Genomic DNA, 24260 nt, shown 5'->3' on the forward strand with positions numbered 1-24260 from the left:
AGTGAATTTGCTGCACATCACATAACATCAGTCTGTTTGTTGTGGGTTTTATTGGAGACATTTGTTTATTATTAATAACAATAAATGCTTATATCAAGCAATTCTGCTTTGTACCTGGCATACAAATAGAAATGAATCCCAGCACAGCAGTCTCCCCGTCTCCGACATTACTGTTTAAAATCCTATCATGAATGAAAAGGTCATGAAATGTAATGGAAATTCCAAGACTCTCTGCATTCATATTGAATATACAGAATCTCTCCAAATGAGTCTGAATAATTATGATAATAATAATAATAATAAAAATGCCATCAGTAATTAAAATCCCCTGCTTTCAGTTCACTAAACTTTAGTCCTTTCTCCTATTTCTTTGGTGCAAAAATAAATTGCATACCCAGACAAATAATAAACTTCTGCTCTATTGATCGTTTGTTATTGTCTTTGTCTTTCAGAGGGATGCCAAAGGCCAGTATTTGTTCGACCTCATTTGCCACCATCTAAACCTGCTGGAGAAGGACTATTTTGGCATTAGATATGTCGATCCGGATAAACAACGGGTGAGTGTCCCGCCATGTGGCTCGTGTCGAACAGTCCAAGGTCAACGGTAATGCGCAGCACCAATTCATCATTTCTGCATTCAGCTTTTTTATTACGATAAAGCTTCACCTGTCAAGATACTCAAATGACTTGAGTGTATTGGTTGTGATGCCTAATGAGTGATGAATTCATGTGTGTTCTGGGTGGGCTGTGTTTGTATTGATCCTGCACTGGTCAGACTGACTCTCAGGGTTATACTGGAGTAAAGAGACAGAGCTGATGATTGATGGAATGGACCTTCTAGAAGGACAGGTTTAAAAATTGTAAATCATGTGAGGCCAGGCCCTTATGTTAGAGCCCGTCCACACGAAGACGCGTTTCACTGTATACGTATACATTTTTTATCATATTGGCGTTTCGTCTACATGGATCCGGCGTTTGGGGAGAGTGAAACTGCTATTTTTTGAAACCGGGTCCCAAAGTGGATAAATCTGAAAATGACACCCTTGTGGGTTTCGTGTGTACAGCCAATCCGTATATTTTGTGAAACGATGATGTCATCATGTGTGATGTCACATCACGTCAGCTGCGTCACACATAGATATCTATATAAAGGCTAAATATGCCGTCCACGCTGCTGGCCAATGGAGGTCGACGTCTGCACTGGCGGCCATCTTGTAACAGGCAGCTCGCTCACTCGTAATAGTGTTAATGGTACATGTACTATTTAAATGACCATAACTTGCTCAATTTTCTACCGATTTTCAAACGGTTTGTTTTGTTATAAACGTCAGAGATGTAGTTACGACACTGCATACTTATGAATAAAAAGTGTATAAATAAATAATCATCCAGATAATTATAGCCACATTAATAACGTTTGTAAGAAACCAAACCGTTTGTAAATTCGTCAAGATTTCAACGAGATAAGAGTATTTGTGTTCGTGCTGACCACTCATCTTACATCATCTAGTCTGTGACAAGATGGCCGCCGGTGATGACGATGGAAACTCCGCCGTAACACATCTAGCCTTTATATACATATCTATGGCGTCACATGCCATCTTCGTCGCTCAAAGTCTTCTTCTCTGTCTATTGTGTATCTCTGTGGCAGAATTACAGCGCCCCATACTGGTCTGGTATGTATACTACACAGTTTTCAGTCGGTTTCAGTGATTTCGTGTGTACGCAGATATTTCTTGAGACGACACCGTGTGTACAGATTTTTTTTTTTATAACGAGGAAAAAAACCCGGATAGGGAACGCACTGGCTTCGTGTGGGCGTGGGCTTAGTTTTGAGGAAATCTAACAGATGCTCGTCTGTAGACGACACTATGGAACGACGTTAGCATCTGCCAAGTGCCCTTCAAATTCCCTTCAGAACATTCCTAGTTGACAAAACATGCCACAGGTTAGCCGACAATCCAGAATACTATAACGTGGCATGGGAAATACTGTCCAAAAAGCTTTCAGATGGCTATAATCTGAAATCAAATTCCAATAGCCTGATGCTATTTCTAGACATTAGCCTACTGGCACTAAAACCCCAAAATACCTTCTTTCTTAAATCCAATGGCTCTGTTTGGCTTATCTAGGGCTGCACACAATAGCAGTGATAGAATCTCAGCGTGACGTCGAAGATGTGCTAATGTTTCGCTCCGGAGAAAAAAGAAATGAGATGAAATGATTAATATATCTACCCTTCCCCCCATCTTACACTCGTTGTGATATAAAATCTCTGTACATCTACCAACACTGACCACCTGCTCCTGTGTAATTATGTGTTAGATGAAATATAGATGTAATATGTGTGTGTACATGTGCTCTGTCAAAATGCGCGCGTGTGTGTGTGTGTGAGGAATTAATACTCTCTCTTCTGTCGTTTTAGCACTGGCTGGAGTTCACCAAGTCAATTTCTAAGCAGATGAAATGTAAGTATCACCAGTCAGATCTTATTTATAGTGTGCTAGATTCCATAAAGGAGCAATTATGAACATCATCACTATAGTGACTGTAATGAAGCATGCTAATGGGATTCATGGGTAGCCTATACTATACATTTACAAATGGTGTGTTCTTAAATAGGAGCTGTCATTTGATGATGTGGTGAACTTTGCTTGCGTTTAACTGGCCATGAAATGCGCTTAAGGCCCGTTCACATCAAGAGTGATAGCTGTAACGATAACTATATTAGCGTCCACGCCAACGCACATTCGGGTTTTGTTTGTTATAAGCCCATGCTGCAGTTATGCCGTCTGCCGAGGTGAATTCTGAATGGCTGCCACTGTTTTATTGTATGTCAGCTCGGTGAAATCTGTTTCTCTGTGTACTTATTGTTATAGTTGTGGTGTGGACTTGCATATTCTTGTAAAATTTAGATTATTGTATCTATTTTAATATATTGATAAACATTTATTCATTGAAATATTAAAGTCATCCTGCGGTTGCCTTGCAAGTTTGCTGAGGCCCCCTTGTGGGCCCCGGGCCCCTTGTTGAGAACTACTGGATAAAGGTAACGCTTTGTTCAGTGTGGATGTTAATCTTATGCTTTTTTTCTCTCCACACAGCACAACCTCCGTTCACCATGTGTCTGCGGGTGAAGTTTTACCCACCAGATCCTGCTGCTCTAAAGGAGGAGATCACCAGGTAAGAGCTATCACAATGAATGAATTCTGCTTTTTGCATTCACTAGTTAAGTCACATAATTAAATGGCACATGATCACAGAGCTGGCTCAGCTTCTCGCATAAAATATTTCCTTGAGCATAGGCCTGAAGCACTGATTTGATTAAGTGTTGCAAACGAAATGGCAACAGATGTTTGGCAGGACCAGAAAGCCATTTGACTTTGCTGTGCCGGTGGTGATTTGGTGCTTTAAGCTTAATATTGCCAGTTTGCAATAGAGCACTGCAGTGATAATGTATTTTAGGATACTAGCATCACTCTGGTTTAGGACGCTTATTGTCCCTGACAACTTCTGTTACATTTACATTTATTCATTTAGCTGACGCTTTTATCCAAAGCGACTTACAATCCCAGATAGCAAACTGACATTGAATCAACGTGGAAATATGACATTGAAACAACGTTGATCTGACATAGTTTGGCTCATCGAATTAACGTTGAACCAACGTCAGACGCGTCATTCTTTCAAAACTAACGGAAAATCAACTTGAAATCAACGCGTTGTTTCAACGTTATGAAAGCAAACCAATTTTCGATTTTCATTTAGCTTTGAAGAATGCCGCGTCTGACGTTGGTTCAACGTTAATTCGATGAGCAAAATCAACGTTGTTTCAATGTCATGAGAGACGTCGTTTCCACTTTGATTCAATGTCAGTTTGCTGTCTGGGATTGCTATATATGTCAGAGGTCACACACCTCTGGAGCAACTAGGGGTTAAGTGTCTTGCTCAGGGACACATTGGTGTCTCACAGTGGATTCGAACCTGAGTCTCTCACACCAAAGGTATGTGTCTTATCCACTGTGCCAGTTTAAGCAATTTGTTAACAACCGCCTTTGTCAAAACAAATAAACGTTTTTAAAAATTCACAAGTGGGTATTACTAATTATGCCGAGCAGTGCATAAAATGTGAGCAATGCATTTCTCGAGCTTGTGTTAAGACGTTTTTCATAGACTTTTTTTAAGCATTTAAACAAAACCCATAAAAAAAAAACCATTGACTTAAAGCAACACTATAAGATTTTTTTACCTTAAAAAAATGTTTCCAAAATCGTTTCAGTGGTTCATTAAGTCGTAACAGGATTCGCTTTGCGGTCCTATATCTGCTATAACCACACTATGTAAGATTGCCAGATCAGGTCGCGTTTCTGTAGTTCTAATGAGACAAGAAAACTACAAATTTCAAGCGTTTTAATAGTCATTATTTAATTTTTCTTCGTTTCTGATGTTCCAATACATCATACTTTCATGAAATCATACAACATACCTTGTCTGTGGACATCCTTCATTCCAAAGCCGGTGCTGGATAAACAGCGAGTGTGTGTGCGACAGTAGGCTGCTGTAGGCTAAATTATTTACCACAACGGTAATGGACAATTCCGCTTCTGACCTGTAGGGCGACAGCAGAGGAAAAGTTGCTTGGTGTTGCTTTAAGGACGACTTTAGCCGGAGGTGCTAAAATGCCAGTTGTGCGTTTTGGCCGACAGAAATATGTCAAACCTGCAGCAATCTGTTATTGTAAAATCCCAGAATGCACTGATTAAAGCGTTACATCTTCAAACAAGTTACTGTTCACATACTATGGAATGTCTAAAAATTCTATAGTAACCAAAACCTCCTTAAAATGAAACAAATTGAGTGCTTGTAGACACTGCCATGTAACTTCTCCAGATTGCTCATCGAAATAGAAAGGATCTTAAAGCACCGTAAACATATGCAAGTGCCTAAAGCCGTCTCATCTCGCTGTTACTCTCGAGATTCAAAGCTGTTTCTCACTCACTGCTGAGAGAAGATGTATGGTCAGTGACTCTGAACAGATTCCTTTGAATGATACATGATTAGCCTCCAGCTTTCATCCCCTCTCGATCAGTCTGCAATGAGGTCACCCAGAAATTCACACACTCGACCTGAAAAAAGATCTTATGAGACTGAGTGCTTCTTACAACCTTATGAGGACCGCTTTATTGACAGTATGCGCATATAATAGATAAACACACAGCGTGGTGTGGATTTTTATGTGTATTTCAGGTAGATTTTAGGTAGACCGCTAGTGTGGAACATAAATCATGTAAAACCATACTGAGATGTTAAAAGATGACAATATTAAATATCAATATCAATATATATATACATATATATAATATAGTCAAAATATAGTATTTTATATATATATATATTATGACAATATTAAATATCAATATATATATATGACATATATATATATATATATATTGATATTTAATATTGTCATCTTTTACGATCCTTTTCCTTCACATTAAAAAAATCGACAAGCATATAAAACATGACACTTGTTACAATAGCATTTTTATCTCCCTATAATAGCATTAATTATTGTTATGTTTATATAACTGATGCATATCCATTTTCACTGTTTATTAGATTATTGGAAAATATCTTGGGTAAAGTGCATATTCCGCTGAGGAAAAACAAGCATCTCAGCCCAATACTTTGCCATTTAGCTGCTCCTATATTTGGCCTGTCCTTCTCTAGAACCAAATGACACCGACACGTCGAGTGTGTTTCCGTAAATGGCAGGTTAGGGATAAAGAAGGAAGCTGATATGTAGGCCAGAAATTGACTGGTGGCTACAGAAAATGCCATTTTGCTGGTGTCACCTAGAGAGAATTCAGGGAACATAATTGCATTTTTAGCTCCTATGGCCTCTTATGTGAAAAGCTATTAGCTCTAGCTGGGCTGGCCTACTTTGAGAAGTTAAAGACAAGCATGTCGCTCTTTACTCACGGGACACGTGTTGCACTGAAGGTGAGAGGAGCCAAGTACCAGATTGGGACTGGATTGATTTATGAATAGAAAATGTGACATTGGTGCTTTAAACCTCACAGGAAGCTCGGTAACACTTTAGATTGGGAAACACATATTCACTCTTAAAGGAGAACTCCGGTCAATTATAACATTGAGCTCATTTTTTTTGTACATTTGAAGTGCAGTCCGTACAGACAAAAATCGGTGTTGCCTACACCGTGTTATATTTTGTCGTTTTTGTCTGTACTGACAGCACTCTAAATGTAGCCTACAAAAAAATTTGCTCAATGTTAAAATTGACTGGAGTTCTCCTTTAAATAGGAGTTTTCCCTCAATAAACTCAATAAACTATTAAATAAGGTAGTTGTTGTAGTGGATAAGTCTAGGTATAGAATATGGTTATACAGAATAAGGGATTAATATGCATGCTAATAAGTAACTAGTTAATAGTGAATGAATATGTGTTCGCTAATCTAAAGTGTTACTGGAAGCTCTTGTCTTAACCACAAAACTAGTCACATGGGTAAATTTTTTTTAAAATTAAGATTTATACAGTAGATCGCCTTTAAAGTTCTTCATTTATGTTTGTGAAATTGTGCTGCATTCACTCAAAAAAAATAAATACTTTATTTATATTTACGGTCAGAAATTTACTGAATATCTTCATGGATCATGATCTTTACTTCAAATCTTAATGATTTTTTTGCATAAAAGAAAAATGGATCATTTTGATCCATTCCATTAAAATCCAGTCTATGAGCTCCAAATGCATAATTATAATAAAGTAGCATCTGTGTTTGTAACATTATATCGCTGTGAGACAGATGTTAGGTCCAGAGAGACAGACGTCTGTGTGTGTTGCAGTCTCTCTTTTCCCAAACTCAATAGCTTTTGACACAGCGGTTTGCTTCAGGACATCTCTTCCCAAACCAACAATCCTGTTCTCAATGCATTCCCTGCTCTGGAAACAGAAAACTGATTTTAACCAGCTCAAAGTGTCCTTCATTATCAGCCCTCATTACAGATACATGGTGTAAGATGTAACCTTTATTAATCTTTACATAATCAAACACATGTGTTCAGGGTAATGGAATAAATGAGGTGTTTTCTCTCACCGTTTGTCTTCATGTGCTTTCTCCAGGTATCTCGTCTTCCTGCAGATCAAAAGAGATCTGTACCACGGTCGTCTCCTCTGCAAAACGTCTGACGCAGCCTTATTGGCAGCTTACATCTTACAAGGTAAAGTAGAAGGAAATGGGAACTTACAGTAATACTAAAGACAGAAGCTGTGTAATGCCATTCTAAAGTTTGGGGACTTTTTTACCCATAATTCAGCAAAGATGGATTAAATTGATCTAAAGTGACAGTAAAGATTGTTACGTTTCAAAAAAGTGTTATTTTGAGTCCTTTAAAAAAACATTGATCATAGTAAATTTTTTTTGAGCAGCAAATCAGCATATTAGATCATGACACTGACATTATGTTGAAAAGTCAGCTTTGCCTTCACAGGAATAATATATAATTATGTCGTTTTCACAATTTAACCGTTTCTACTCTATTTGTGATCAAATAAATCTAACTTTAAAGACCATTAGATACTTCTTTAAAAGTGTTTAAATACTCATACTAACCCCAAACTGTTCAAACGGTAGTGAATATAATGTACTTTTATGAATTCAGGTTCATTGGGATACTTTTTTTTCGAGATGGCTGGGAAAAAGTGTCAGAACCAACCTGAATTCAACGTAATTTATTTAGAATTATGACACAATTAAACATATATTTGTTTCATCAAGATGAGTTAAGCAATTTTAAGTAATTTAAGTTGAAATGACTTAAACATCCAAGTTGATTTTACTATATCAGCCAATGAATAATCGGTATCAGCTGATAAATGCAATTGTATGCAGCCAAAAGGGGGCGGAAAACTGGTCAAATATACTTTGTGTGACGAAATTGGGCTGTTAAAGTTAATACGACAATGACCCACACATTCGCAGTTAAAAAATAGCTACATTATACAGTTTTTTTTTTATTTTATTATTATATCTAAAAAAGTATAGCAGTTGAATATAATAGTTCGAGCTCTTTTGTTACTTTTAACCTCTAATATTATAATAATAGTAGATTTTCTTTCCTTAAAAGAAAGTCAAACTATCAGAATCGGCAGATATCATTCAGAATATCAGAAAAAAACCACTAATTTCTATTCTAATATAAAATACTGAATCTTTCAAAAAACATTTTTTTTTTATCATGAATTTCCAACATTATTTTGGAGACCAGAATCAATTATTTTAATCTGCTATCTCTCAGTTGAATTTGGTTATTTATTCAGTATCTACAGAGATGTTTGAGGTTTAGTCACATTAGAGGCTTCGGGGTCAAGATGCACAGTAATGTTCTTTGACAGGTTGATCAGGGCCATGTTTTAGACGACTCTGTTGAATTAAAGATGCACCTTTCCATCACTGTTCCCAATGGTCGGGACTCAGAGAGGCTTATGGGTACCAGTCAGGGCTGTGTGGCTGGCAATGAGCTGTCAATCACTGAAAATCACTTTGTACTCTATATAAAACTAGAGTAAATCAAATAATAAAAAAGTCAAAACTGAAACTCTTTTCATAGTATTTTCTCCACAGGGAAATTAACTTTATATGAAAACGTATAAACCGTTGCACTCAGCATACCCGGTTTACACTGGTACCAGAAGCAAACAGCATTATTAAAAAATGCTTTACTATATGCCAATCGACAAAACCCCTGCAAAGAACACGGCTCCCAACAACATGTTCATTAAGAAAACACACTAGCATGGCCATATGTGAACTAAAAATGCACAGTTGCACGATGAAAGATTGATTTAGTGTCCGCTCCATTGCTGAGGTATGACACTATGAATGGTTGCATGATGAAAGATTGATTTTATGACTACTTTGCAGCTGAGATTGGAGACTACGACCCGGGAAAGCATCCCGAGGGCTACAGCTCCAAGTTCCAGTTCTTCCCTAAGCACTCAGAGAAACTGGAAAGAAGGATTGCCGAGATTCACAAGACAGAGTTAATGTATGTTTAACCTTTCCCCTCTTTTTTCTTTTCTATGGCTCAGGAATTATGGAAAAGTCTTTTCAGAGTTCCCGTCTCTCTCTCTTGTGTGTTTCTGAGCTTCACAGCTGAGGGGGATGGGGGTCAGTGGCTGCTAACAGATTTTCGTAGTAATGCAAAATCAATAACACTTCACTATAAGTGTCAATCAGATAACATTGGCATTGGGTGACTACAGTATTTGTTATGTAAAAAAAACCATTTTTGTCATTGGACTGATAAAAATGATTCAGTGGTAATGACAAACAAATAAAGTTTCTACCGTTAAATCTGGGAAATTCTATATAATTCTACAGTACTCAATTTAAGATTGTCAATTCATTTGATCAATGTTATAAAAAACCTACTCAACTTTATGATACTGGTGTTCCCATCATGCACTCCCATCATGCACATTCGCATTTTTCACAGTTTTTTCCAGCTGTATTTACACCGTTTTATCATTGTATTTGTTGTTAGGTTTAGTAACTTGCTGTCTGGAGTTCATTTTCTACTCAAAATGCTCAAAAATGATCCAACGAATGCTACTATTACCGTGTATTGTGTACCAAGTATTGGTCGGGTGGGTATCACATTTCTATCATGTAGATATGTTGTCTAGAGACACTATCTACTGTATTATTTACATGGATGTTCTAAGTAAAGCATATACTTTAAAAGCATGGTTTAATTCAGTGTGATATTGTTTGTGTAAAATGTACTTAAAAAGTAAACTTCAACTAAGTTGAAAATCTCCAACTTAAATCGGCCAAGTTAAGTTACTTATTTTCTTTGTTAATTAAAATCAACTTAGTGAAGTAGATTTGACTTAATTCCATATAAATATGCATTGTAATGTGTGTTTAGAAGCTGTTGACTATTCATATATGAGCGGCAAGGCATTTTGACTGCTATATTTTGGAAGTTATGGTCCCACCATACTAGATGATCCATCAAAGAGGAGCATGATTACTGCTGCCCTCTGGTGGTGTGACTGTTCCATGACGAGACACACTTCATCAGTCTTATTATGTGCGTATATTATGTTGGGAATGTAGAGTGAATATGTCTGTTTAGATCTTCAGAATGATCCAGAACGAAAGTCAGTCCGGATGTGTGTAAACAATCGCTTTCTCACGACGTTAAGGGTCGCTTTTCTTCTCTGATTTGGATTGAAATACAAGGCAGGCGGTCTTGTTGCATTAAGGTCTTGAATGTTGAATGGCTGGTGCTGAATAAAACATGAATCGGTAAGAGGTTTCCTGGAGAGATGATACTTGAACTGTCTGGTCGGTTTGGTTTTGCTTATTTAGTGGCTGCTAATCGATGTCGTTCAAGTGTAAAGTGTCACAATAGATGCGTTTGTTTATATTCACATCAACATTATGTTTTTGGACGGGTGTTTTTTGTTTTTTGCATTGTAATGATTTTCCACTTTGTACAAAACCAATAATAATGTGGATTCGATGCAATACCTGTGGCACCAGTATGCTTTAAAGTACTAAAGTATTCTTTAAGTTAATTAGTTTAAGTATACTTTAAGTGTATTAGTAGTATACTTTTAAGTGTACTATTTCAATTCTGTACAAAAGTATACTTTTAAACTTCAAGTACACAACTAGTTTAGAACTATATATTTCATTTGTACTGCAACCATACTACAAGTGAACTTAGATGCGGATAGTTTACTAGTCAAATACTTGTAGTATTTTTTTAGTTGATGAAAGTACACTTTTAAGTCTACTTTCAGTGTACAATAGAAGTTTAGTAGTTTTTATACTGCAAGTATACTTGTAAGCGAACTTAACATTATACATGTAGTTTACTATTTATATATTTTTTTACACCTCAATTATACTATGTTCCTATATATTATTTTTTATACTTGAAATATACATTAACTTTAAGTTAATAACTCTAATTTAACATTTTGGCCAAATATACTTTTCTGTAAGTATAGGTCAAGTATATTTCTGAGAAGTAGATAAAAAGTTGACTGAAAGGATGCTGTCTTATTTGTAGTTTAAAAGACTAATACTAATAGCACACTTGAATACACTTCCTTGGTTGTAATCTGTGACTCTGATGTGCTGTTGCACCACTGAATGACACAGATCTGGTGTTTTAATGTGTTGTTTTGCAGAGGTCAAACTCCAGAGACTGCGGAGCTAAAGTTCCTGCAGAAAGCACAAATGCTTGAAACATACGGCGTGGATCCTCATCCGTGCAAGGTTAGAAGGCTCTATCTGACGCATCCACGAGCTATTTGTGTACTGCAGTTTCTTAAACATTTTCAAACCAAGGACCCTTTCATAATGATTGAATGTTCATGAAACACAGAAAGATTCCATTTCAGATTCCACAAGTCTCTATAAACCTTAAGTCAGTCAGTGTGATTTGTTTATATACAGTACATATGCGTGTGTGTGTGTGTGTGTGTGTGTGTGTGTGTGTGTATATATGTATATATATATATATATATATATATACACACACACACATATATATATATAATTAGCAAAGACGCACTAAAATGATCAAAAGTTTATAGAAATGTATATGTCACAAAAATTTTCAATTTTAAATGAAGGCTGTTCTTTATCACAGTTTCCCCAAAAATATAAGGCTGCACACCTTTAAAAAAAAAAAAAACACTGATAAATATAACAAGAAATGTTTTTTGAGCAACAAATCGGCATAGTGGAATGATTTCTGAAAGATCATGTGACCCTGAAGACTGGAGTAATGATGCTGAAAATTCAGCTTTGCATCACAGGAATGAATTGCTTTTTAAAATATTTATAAATAAAAATGGTTATTTAAATTGTAGTAATGTTTCACAATATTACTTTTGTTACTCTTTTTTTCTTAATCAAATAAATGCGGCCGTGGTGAGCATAAGAGACTTCTTTCAAAACCATAAAAAAATCGTTCAAATCCCAAAACGGTAATATATATTAATATATATATATATATTTAGCATAAAATATATACAAGAATACTTATAGCCAAAGACTTAATATAGTCAATGTATTATACTCAGTGGTTTTATTATTTGTGTATAAAACCAGTATAATAAATCAGAATGTTTACATAAATTGTAAAGCTGTATATAAATTGAATGTAAAAATATATCAACGAGGCCGTTAAAATAGTGTACTAAAACATGTCCTCTATAACGCTTGGTTCTTTCTTTCAGTGAGTTTTTTTTTTAAACTGAATTTATTGACTCATGTTGAGAAACATCTACTGTCAGTTTAATCTCAACAGTAAAACTTTCCATTTTACAGCCAAACATTACATAAAGTTAGCCTGACAATACAAATAAGGCTCTGTTGTTTTGATCACTTGCTGTACGGTCCTGTATTGAGTCTTCCTACTCAATGTCTGCTTGTTAAGAAAGGAAGATGACGTGGTTCTCCTCTGTCGCTGTTCATCACAGGATGTGTCTGGGAACCCAGCTTTCCTAGCCTTCACTCCGTTCGGTTTTGTCGTGCTTCAAGGGAACAAGAGAGTCCATTTCCTCAAATGGTGAGTCACTAATACTTGCCTCTTTTCCCTACTGAACTTCTATTGACGTCTTCGGGGTCGAGTAAACACAGACATGCATACACGCATGCTGAAAATAATGAGTCATTCTCGCCTAGCGACAGGCTGTGGGTATACAAGTCACAGCTGGTTTTATTATATTGTATTATACGTTCCCAGCCAAAAGGGCCCAAGCATCTGCCTCTTTCTTAACCGTTAGAGCAGACAGGTGTCCAATTATCCTTCAGCAGATCTCCATAGAGGGCATGTTTAAAGCCATCTCGCCACAACAAGTCTGTGAGGTCTGGCCACACAAAGAGAACTCATGAAATACTGAAGCACTGTGCAGCCTGGCCTGAGTCTCGGTGACTCTGGGCTTTGTTTTATGTGGTTCGATCTGTAGAGAATGTACACAATTAAAGCAAGAGCAAAGAAAAAGTACAGAATTGATTTGTCTGTGTGTTTGGTTGTGAGAAATTCAACAGGAAAAGAATATTGCAGTTTATAGTTTCTTGTTCATTTTAATAATTAAAATGAGCTCATATAATACAATTTGGAAACGTTGTCAACTTAATTTCATCTGTGTAATTTCATGCTTTTGTATTGAGACTTCATGAATAATACGGGATAATTATGTTTTTTTTACAGGTAACATATGTAATTTATATATTTATATTATATCATATGTGTATGTATGTGTATATACAGTATATACAATATAAATGTAATTAATTATATACATTTGCGATAATGAATTATATACATGAATACATTGATATTTATGTATGTTTTACTATAATGTCATTTTGTATGTAGTTTATGTATGTGTAGATAGACAGATAAAAGACAGACAGATGACGGATGGATGGATAGATAGATAGATAGATAGATAGATAGATAGATAGATAGATAGATAGATAGATAGATAGATAGATAGATAGATAGATAGATAGATACAAACATGACATTTTTATGACATTTAATAGTTACACAATATACAAATACAACTACATAAAATATTAAAATGTAATAAAATGTATATATTGCATATATTGTAATATGTATTCTTGTATTCTTGCTGTATTCTTGTATTCTTCCACCTGTACAGGCACGAGGTGACCAAACTGAAGTTTGAGGGCAAGACATTCCATATATATGCAAATCAGAAGGAGGTGAGAACATTAATTATGGCAACATTGGTGAAGTCGAAGATAATTAGAATATGATATGGTAATGATAATGACACAATCTGTGAAACTTTATTAATTCCTTTCAACGCCAGTGCTGGATCAGTGCACCTTTAATGATTTATCATTGCACAGGACAAAAAGATCATCTTGACGTACTTCGCACCGACTCCAGAGGCCTGCAAGCACCTTTGGAAATGCGGTGTTGAAAACCAAGCTTTCTACAAGTGAGTTTTTGCACTCCTCCTTTCATTGAGACACATACATCAGTTCGCTCAGACAGCTGAGATGCTTCTAAAAGGGCAAATGCACAATAAACAAGTATCGTTTCCTCTTTCTAGAGCTTATTTAAGCCTGGTAAATAAGCTGACTAAAAACTAATAATGCAAGACAAGTGTGGTCTTGACGGCTGCTTTTAGATTCCATCAGTGTTTTTTACGTCACGGGTCAACGCGTGCTGAGAATGACCTTTACTGCCTGAGCGATGAGAGATGCGTTCTGCTAGATCCTCCAGAGCGATGTCCGTGCACATTTCAGTCACGGTTGGCTGTACGTGTCCTTGCCCAGGCCATGGGAAGTGTTTAAAGCGTCCTGCAGCTCAAAGACCGCAGTGTTACGGATGAGCCCAGACTCACAGAACTGCTGAGCCACCGCTGGTTTTATGATGAATGATTTTGGCTAACTGAGGTGACATCTTTGGAACAAGAGTCTCATCATGAAGTGTGGGAAAGCTCAATTTAGGTGAGGGGAATGGTGTAATCACTGCATATTGGCATTGCGCCTTATCAAAACTGAATCTGCATTGTATTCCAAGTCTGACTGAATTCATTCCGCTGGGGGAAAGAGAAATGTGTAGCTGTAGTTCAGGTCCCCTAGAGAAGTGGAATTTGTGGCAAGTGAAGGCAGATGATAATTGAAGAGTGGGTTTTATGATTCACATAAAGGCTGTCTTTGGGGAAGGAGATTCCACACCTGGTGATGAAAAGCCTGAATCGAATGTTCACCAGAGACTGACTGAGTCAGAATACTTTCGCTTTCAGTCATTGAGGGTTACATAGAAGAAACTGAATGTGCACCTCATTGGGGTAGGTGGGATGACAAAATCTTTTTTTTTTTTTTACTAAATAATAGTATTTACTATTAAAAAATTAAAAAATACCGTTTCTTTCTTAAATACATCTCTGAATTCAGTAAATGAAATTGAACATGAATCCCATTTTTTTTAAATTTGGAAGTTGATGAATGCAATCTAAGAAGTAAGATTGTTCATAACAAATTATAAATATAAAGCTGTTTTTATTCAAGTTTTGAGATAAAAACAAAGACTGTAAAATTAATACTGGAAAGAAAATTCAGATTTTTATTGGATGAGTCATAGTTAATACACACTTACTTGTGTCCTCAATTATATGTTAATGTGATGTGGCAAGTTTAATCATTTCATTCATAAATAACTAATATAGCACATAATAATCTAGCACAGTATGACAGTTAGATTGCTTCAGATTTCTACTGCTTCAGATTACAGTTTATGTCATCATATAACGAGTGGTGAACAGAAACAAACTGTTTTTACTTAGTAACTGTACTTAAATGGATATTTCACCCAAACATGAAATTCTGTCATCATTTACTCACCCTCAAGTTGTTCCAAACCTGTATGATTTTTTTTCTGTTTTGAAGAATAAAGGTAACCAAACAGTTGATGGAACCCCCATTGACATCCATTTGAAGTCAATAATAATGGCTACCATCAACTTTCTGGTTATACTGACATTCTTCAAAATATCTTCTTTTGTGTTCAGCAGATGAAATAAATTCATACAGGTTTGGAGCAACATGAGGGCGAGTAAATAATGACTTTAGATTTTTTGGATGTACTTTCCCTTTAAGAACATTTTCAAATAGTTTTACTTGTTTTAAAGTATTTTAATTATATCTTCACAACATTCCAAAGTGATGTCTGAGTTGTGATCAGGCTGTTTCTTTTCAATTAATATGTTAAATCGGTCCTATACTTTTAACATTTAACACTTGGAAACATTAAAAAACCTTATACTCAAGTAAAACTAAAAAAGAAGTGCTTATACTTTTATTAGGGTGCTCAAGCACTTGTTTGTACTTCATCCGTAAATATAGATTTATAAAATATAGGTAAAATTAACCTTTATATATATCTGATTAAAACAGTGTCATATTTTTTTGTAAAAGAGAAAATCTCTTTACACTGTAAAAATGAATATGCTTTATTTAATCAATAAAATTGTGGCAACAGATTACAAATAATATTGTTAATTAAATTGAACAAATTAGAATTGAGTAATCAAATTATTCCTTAAAAGTTAACCATTTAAAATGAGTAAAGTTTACACCAAAAAATGTAACAAAAATATCTGAATAACAGACAGACGTCAAAGATTAATTAAGAACTATTTATTTTAAATTGCCAACATTGAAGACACCTGATGTTAACAAGTCATTTAAAACAAACCTAAAACAAACACCAATCACCATAATGTACGAGTTTTTTTTTTTTTTTTTTTTTGGTACGTTTTTCTCATTTTAACCCCCTCAGACCTGAATTATGTTTTAAGTTTTGGAAAAATATAAAAGTACATTTTCCCAGCTCATGAGGCTTTTATAAATGAAAACAAATTAATTTTTTTTATATATAATTGCTTTTCATTGTGATTTTTTTAGTCCATTCCAATGGACATCAGGTCAAAACAGGTGTACTTCCCAAAAATGTACCAACATGAAATAAATTAATAAACATAAAATTTGTTGGTCTATACTATAAGCTTTTTCTCAAGGTCAAAAAAATTCCAGCAGTGTACCATTTCAACTATTTTTTTGAAGTTTTTGTTTTACAGATTGCACATGTTTGTAACAAACTAAATATCTTCGAATCAATCAATCTGGTCATATTAGAGTCATTTTCTGTGTGCATCTCTCTTTTTTTGCAACAAAAACTTGAACATTATAACATTACAACTTTAATCGTAAGTTTTTCTCCTTTATATATTGCACATTTGTTTTTTCATAACAAAACAAACCTAGGAATCAATCAATGTATTCATGTTAGAGTCATTTCCTGTGTGCATCGGACGAGTCCCCAGACACGCCCCTGTCCCACGAACCCACTATTTGTCCAATAACCCACTATTTTGAAAAGTGCTAACCTTGGCCTTCATGCACTAAGCTGCAATTGGACAGAATCCTGCCTGCAATCTATTGAATGGGGATTTGGGTAGTGTATTTTTTGGACATTTTAATTTTAATTCCACCGTCCACGAACCCACTATTTTTATAATGGCATAAATGCTATGTGGTATCTCAATATCTCAGCTCTGGAAGGGTCTAGAGCCTCCATTCTGATAGAGGGCCGTGAGACTTAGACCTGAGTGCAAAAATGGAGGCTCTAGACCCTTCCAGAGCTGAGATATCGAAAATCAAAATTTCGACTAGAAAAAAAAACGACAGTGTTACCCCTTATGTTTTTTTTTTTTTTTTTGGGCGAAAAATTAAGTATCCCCAATCTTCTCAAAACTCTGGATTCTGATAGAGGGCCATGAGACTTAGACCTGAGTGCAAAAATAGAGGCTCTAGACCCTTCCAGAGCTGAGAGATCGAAACTCAAAATTTCGACCCGAAAAAAAAAACGACAGTGTTACCCCTTACGTTTTTTTTTTTTGGGCGAAAAATTAAGTATCCCCAATCTTCTCAAAACTCTGGATTCTGATAGAGGGTCATGAGACTTAGACCTGAGTGCAAAAATGGAGGCTCTAGACCCTTCCAGAGCTGAGATATCGAAAATCAAAATTTCGACTAGAAAAAAAAACGACAGTGTTACCCCTTATGTTTTTTTTTTTTTGGGCGAAAAATTAAGTATCCCCAATCTTCTCAAAACTCTGGATTCTGATAGAGGGCCGTGAGACTTAGACCTGAGTGCAAAAATGGAGGCTCTAGACCCTTCCAGAGCTGAGATATCGAAAATCAAAATTTCGACTAGAAAAAAAAACGACAGTGTTACCCCTTATGTTTTTTTTTTTTTGGGCGAAAAATTAAGTATCCCCAATCTTCTCAAAACTCTGGATTCTGATAGAGGGCCATGAGACTTAGACCTGAGTGCAAAAATGGAGGCTCTAGACCCTTCCAGAGCTGAGATATCGAAAATCAAAATTTCGACTAGAAAAAAAAACGACAGTGTTACCCCTTACTTTTTTTTTTTGGGCGAAAAATTAAGTATCCCCAATCTTCTCAAAACTCTGGATTCTGATAGAGGGTCATGAGACTTAGACCTGAGTGCAAAAATGGAGGCTCTAGACCCTTCCAGAGCTGAGATATCGAAAATCAAAATTTCGACTACAAAAAAAAAAAAACGACAGTGTTACCCCTTATGTTTTTTTTTTGGGGTGAAAAATTAAGTATCCCCAATCTTCTCAAAACTCTGGATTCTGATAGAGGGCCATGAGACTTAGACCTGAGTGCAAAAATGGAGGCTCTAGACCCTTCCAGAGCTGAGATATCGAAAATCAAAATTTCGACTAGAAAAAAAAACGACAGTGTTACCCCTTACGTTTTTTTTTTTGGGTGAAAAATTAAGTATCCCCAATCTTCTCAAAACTCTGGATTCTGATAGAGGGTCATGAGACTTAGACCTGAGTGCAAAAATGGAGGTTCTAGACCCTTCCAGAGCTGAGATATCGAAAATCAAAATTTCGACTAGAAAAAAAAAACGACAGTGTTACCCCTTACGTTTTTTTTTTTGGGTGAAAAATTAAGTATCCCCAATCTTCTCAAAACTCTGGATTCTGATAGAGGGTCATGAGACTTAGACCTGAGTGCAAAAATGGAGGTTCTAGACCCTTCCAGAGCTGAGATATCGAAAATCAAAATTTCGACTAGAAAAAAAAAACGACAGTGTTACCCCTTACGTTTTTTTTTTTTGGGCGAAAAATTAAGTATCCCCAATCTTCTCAAAACTCTGGATTCTGATAGAGGGCCATGAGACTTAGACCTGAGTGCAAAAATGGAGGCTCTAGACCCTTCTAGAGCTGAGATATCGAAAATCAAAATTTTGACTAGAAAAAAAAAACGACAGTGTTACCCCTTACGTTTTTTTTTTTTGGGCGAAAAATTAAGTATCCCCAATCTTCTCAAAACTCTGGATTCTGATAGAGGGCCATGAGACTTAGACCTGAGTGCAAAAATGGAGGCTCTAGACCCTTCCAGAGCTGAGATATCGAAAATCAAAATGTCGACTAGAAAAAAAAACGACAGTGTTACCCCTTACGTTTTTTTTTTTTGGGCGAAAAATTAAGTATCCCCAATCTTCTCAAAACTCTGGATTCTGATAGAGGGTCATGAGACTTAGACCTGAGTGCAAAAATGGAGGCTCTAGACCCTTCCAGAGCTGAGATATCGAAAATCAAAATTTTGACTAGAAAAAAAAACGACAGTGTTACCCCTTACGTTTTTTTTTTTTTGGTGAAAAATTAAGTATCCCCAATCTTCTCAAAACTCTGGATTCTGATAGAGGGCCATGAGACTTAGACCTGAGTGCAAAAATGGAGGCTCTAGACCCTTCTAGAGCTGAGATATCGAAAATCAAAATTTTGACTAGAAAAAAAAACGACAGTGTTACCCCTTACGTTTTTTTTTTTGGGCGAAAAATTAAGTATCCCCAATCTTCTCAAAACTCTGGATTCTGATAGAGGGTCATGAGACTTAGACCTGAGTGCAAAAATGGAGGCTCTAGACCCTTCCAGAGCTGAGATATCGAAAATCAAAATTTCGACCTGAAAAAAAAAACGACAGTGTTACCCCTTATGTTTTTTTTTTTTTGGGGTGAAAAATTAAGTATCCCCAATCTTCTCAAAACTCTGGATTCTGATAGAGGGCCATGAGACTTAGACCTGAGTGCAAAAATGGAGGCTCTAGACCCTTCTAGAGCTGAGATATCGAAAATCAAAATTTTGACTAGAAAAAAAAACGACAGTGTTACCCCTTACGTTTTTTTTTTTTGGGCGAAAAATTAAGTATCCCCAATCTTCTCAAAACTCTGGATTCTGATAGAGGGCCATGAGACTTAGACCTGAGTGCAAAAATGGAGGCTCTAGACCCTTCCAGAGCTGAGATATCGAAAATCAAAATTTCGACTAGAAAAAAAAAACGACAGTGTTACCCCTTACGTTTTTTTTTTTTGGGCGAAAAATTAAGTATCCCCAATCTTCTCAAAACTCTGGATTCTGATAGAGGGTCATGAGACTTAGACCTGAGTGCAAAAATGGAGGCTCTAGACCCTTCCAGAGCTGAGATATCGAAAATCAAAATTTCGACTAGAAAAAAAAACGACAGTGTTACCCCTTACGGTTTTTTTTTTTTTGGGCGAAAAATTAAGTATCCCCAATCTTCTCAAAACTCTGGATTCTGATAGAGGGTCATGAGACTTAGACCTGAGTGCAAAAATGGAGGCTCTAGACCCTTCCAGAGCTGAGATATCGAAAATCAAAATTTCGACTACAAAAAAAAAAAACGACAGTGTTACCCCTTATGTTTTTTTTTTGGGGTGAAAAATTAAGTATCCCCAATCTTCTCAAAACTCTGGATTCTGATAGAGGGCCATGAGACTTAGACCTGAGTGCAAAAATGGAGGCTCTAGACCCTTCCAGAGCTGAGATATCGAAAATCAAAATTTCGACTAGAAAAAAAAACGACAGTGTTACCCCTTACGTTTTTTTTTTTTGGGCGAAAAATTAAGTATCCCCAATCTTCTCAAAACTCTGGATTCTGATAGAGGGTCATGAGACTTAGACCTGAGTGCAAAAATGGAGGTTCTAGACCCTTCCAGAGCTGAGATATCGAAAATCAAAATTTCGACTAGAAAAAAAAAACGACAGTGTTACCCCTTACGTTTTTTTTTTTTGGGCGAAAAATTAAGTATCCCCAATCTTCTCAAAACTCTGGATTCTGATAGAGGGTCATGAGACTTAGACCTGAGTGCAAAAATGGAGGCTCTAGACCCTTCCAGAGCTGAGATATCGAAAATCAAAATTTCGACCTGAAAAAAAAACGACAGTGTTACCCCTTATGTTTTTTTTTTTTTGGGTGAAAAATTAAGTATCCCCAATCTTCTCAAAACTCTGGATTCTGATAGAGGGCCATGAGACTTAGACCTGAGTGCAAAAATGGAGGCTCTAGACCCTTCTAGAGCTGAGATATCGAAAATCAAAATTTTGACTAGAAAAAAAAACGACAGTGTTAACCCTTACGTTTTTTTTTTTTGGGCGAAAAATTAAGTATCCCCAATCTTCTCAAAACTCTGGATTCTGATAGAGGGCCATGAGACTTAGACCTGAGTGCAAAAATGGAGGCTCTAGACCCTTCCAGAGCTGAGATATCGAAAATCAAAATTTCGACTAGAAAAAAAAAACGACAGTGTTACCCCTTACGTTTTTTTTTTTTTGGGCGAAAAATTAAGTATCCCCAATCTTCTCAAAACTCTGGATTCTGATAGAGGGTCATGAGACTTAGACCTGAGTGCAAAAATGGAGGCTCTAGACCCTTCCAGAGCTGAGATATCGAAAATCAAAATTTCGACTAGAAAAAAAAACGACAGTGTTACCCCTTACGTTTTTTTTTTTTGGGCGAAAAATTAAGTATCCCCAATCTTCTCAAAACTCTGGATTCTGATAGAGGGTCATGAGACTTAGACCTGAGTGCAAAAATGGAGGCTCTAGACCCTTCCAGAGCTGAGATATCGAAAATCAAAATTTCGACTACAAAAAAAAAAAACGACAGTGTTACCCCTTATGTTTTTTTTTTTGGGGTGAAAAATTAAGTATCCCCAATCTTCTCAAAACTCTGGATTCTGATAGAGGGCCATGAGACTTAGACCTGAGTGCAAAAATGGAGGCTCTAGACCCTTCCAGAGCTGAGATATCGAAAATCAAAATTTCGACTAGAAAAAAAAACGACAGTGTTACCCCTTACGTTTTTTTTTTTTTGGGTGAAAAATTAAGTATCCCCAATCTTCTCAAAACTCTGGATTCTGATAGAGGGTCATGAGACTTAGACCTGAGTGCAAAAATGGAGGTTCTAGACCCTTCCAGAGCTGAGATATCGAAAATCATAATTTCGACTAGAAAAAAAAAACGACAGTGTTACCCCTTACGTTTTTTTTTTGGGCGAAAAATTAAGTATCCCCAATCTTCTCAAAACTCTGGATTCTGATAGAGGGTCATGAGACTTAGACCTGAGTGCAAAAATGGAGGCTCTAGACCCTTCCAGAGCTGAGATATCGAAAATCAAAATTTCGACTACAAAAAAAAAAAACGACAGTGTTACCCCTTATGTTTTTTTTTTGGGGTGAAAAATTAAGTATCCCCAATCTTCTCAAAACTCTGGATTCTGATAGAGGGCCATGAGACTTAGACCTGAGTGCAAAAATGGAGGCTCTAGACCCTTCCAGAGCTGAGATATCGAAAATCAAAATTTCGACTAGAAAAAAAAACGACAGTGTTACCCCTTACGTTTTTTTTTTTGGGTGAAAAATTAAGTATCCCCAATCTTCTCAAAACTCTGGATTCTGATAGAGGGTCATGAGACTTAGACCTGAGTGCAAAAATGGAGGTTCTAGACCCTTCCAGAGCTGAGATATCGAAAATCAAAATTTCGACTAGAAAAAAAAACGACAGTGTTACCCCTTACGTTTTTTTTTTTTGGGTGAAAAATTAAGTATCCCCAATCTTCTCAAAACTCTGGATTCTGATAGAGGGTCATGAGACTTAGACCTGAGTGCAAAAATGGAGGTTCTAGACCCTTCCAGAGCTGAGATATCGAAAATCAAAATTTCGACTAGAAAAAAAAAACGACAGTGTTACCCCTTACGTTTTTTTTTTTTGGGCGAAAAATTAAGTATCCCCAATCTTCTCAAAACTCTGGATTCTGATAGAGGGTCATGAGACTTAGACCTGAGTGCAAAAATGGAGGCTCTAGACCCTTCCAGAGCTGAGATATCGAAAATCAAAATTTCGACCTGAAAAAAAAAACGACAGTGTTACCCCTTATGTTTTTTTTTTTTGGGTGAAAAATTAAGTATCCCCAATCTTCTCAAAACTCTGGATTCTGATAGAGGGCCATGAGACTTAGACCTGAGTGCAAAAATGGAGGCTCTAGACCCTTCTAGAGCTGAGATATCGAAAATCAAAATTTTGACTAGAAAAAAAAACGACAGTGTTACCCCTTACGTTTTTTTTTTTGGGCGAAAAATTAAGTATCCCCAATCTTCTCAAAACTCTGGATTCTGATAGAGGGCCATGAGACTTAGACCTGAGTGCAAAAATGGAGGCTCTAGACCCTTCCAGAGCTGAGATATCGAAAATCAAAATTTCGACTAGAAAAAAAAACGACAGTGTTACCCCTTACGTTTTTTTTTTTTGGGCGAAAAATTAAGTATCCCCAATCTTCTCAAAACTCTGGATTCTGATAGAGGGTCATGAGACTTAGACCTGAGTGCAAAAATGGAGGCTCTAGACCCTTCCAGAGCTGAGATATCGAAAATCAAAATTTTGACTAGAAAAAAAACGACAGTGTTACCCCTTACGTTTTTTTTTTTTTGGTGAAAAATTAAGTATCCCCAATCTTCTCAAAACTCTGGATTCTGATAGAGGGCCATGAGACTTAGACCTGAGTGCAAAAATGGAGGCTCTAGACCCTTCTAGAGCTGAGATATCGAAAATCAAAATTTTGACTAGAAAAAAAAAACGACAGTGTTACCCCTTACGTTTTTTTTTTTTGGGCGAAAAATTAAGTATCCCCAATCTTCTCAAAACTCTGGATTCTGATAGAGGGTCATGAGACTTAGACCTGAGTGCAAAAATGGAGGCTCTAGACCCTTCCAGAGCTGAGATATCGAAAATCAAAATTTCGACCTGAAAAAAAAAACGACAGTGTTACCCCTTATGTTTTTTTTGGGGGGGGTGAAAAATTAAGTATCCCCAATCTTCTCAAAACTCTGGATTCTGATAGAGGGCCATGAGACTTAGACCTGAGTGCAAAAATGGAGGCTCTAGACCCTTCTAGAGCTGAGATATCGAAAATCAAAATTTTGACTAGAAAAAAAAACGACAGTGTTACCCCTTACGTTTTTTTTTTTTGGGCGAAAAATTAAGTATCCCCAATCTTCTCAAAACTCTGGATTCTGATAGAGGGCCATGAGACTTAGACCTGAGTGCAAAAATGGAGGCTCTAGACCCTTCCAGAGCTGAGATATCGAAAATCAAAATTTCGACTAGAAAAAAAAAACGACAGTGTTACCCCTTACGTTTTTTTTTTTTGGGCGAAAAATTAAGTATCCCCAATCTTCTCAAAACTCTGGATTCTGATAGAGGGTCATGAGACTTAGACCTGAGTGCAAAAATGGAGGCTCTAGACCCTTCCAGAGCTGAGATATCG

At 36.3% G+C, this 24260-nt stretch overlaps 1 protein-coding gene across 3 annotated transcripts in view; it reads left to right on the top strand.

Moving 5' to 3' along the window:
- Positions 1–24260, top strand: part of frmd5a (FERM domain containing 5a) — a 141827-nt gene that overhangs the window by 70805 nt on the left and 46762 nt on the right. For 2 of the 3 annotated variants that reach the window (XM_089116457.1, XM_089116459.1), the window contains exons 2-10: positions 453–557; positions 2426–2468; positions 3105–3183; positions 7145–7242; positions 8946–9069; positions 11231–11318; positions 12491–12618; positions 13724–13787; positions 13938–14029. In XM_089116457.1, the coding sequence (XP_088972583.1) occupies positions 453–557; positions 2426–2468; positions 3105–3183; positions 7145–7242; positions 8946–9069; positions 11231–11318; positions 12491–12618; positions 13724–13787; positions 13938–14029 (821 nt within the window). The remainder of the gene's footprint in view (positions 1–452; positions 558–2425; positions 2469–3104; positions 3184–7144; positions 7243–8945; positions 9070–11230; positions 11319–12490; positions 12619–13723; positions 13788–13937; positions 14030–24260) is intronic. The other variant, XM_089116458.1, reaches the window with a different exon arrangement.

The sequence above is a fragment of the Pimephales promelas genome, chromosome 10, assembly GCF_988280905.1.
Source record: "Pimephales promelas chromosome 10, fPimPro1.hap1.1, whole genome shotgun sequence".
Taxonomy (NCBI): Eukaryota; Metazoa; Chordata; class Actinopteri; order Cypriniformes; family Leuciscidae; genus Pimephales; species Pimephales promelas.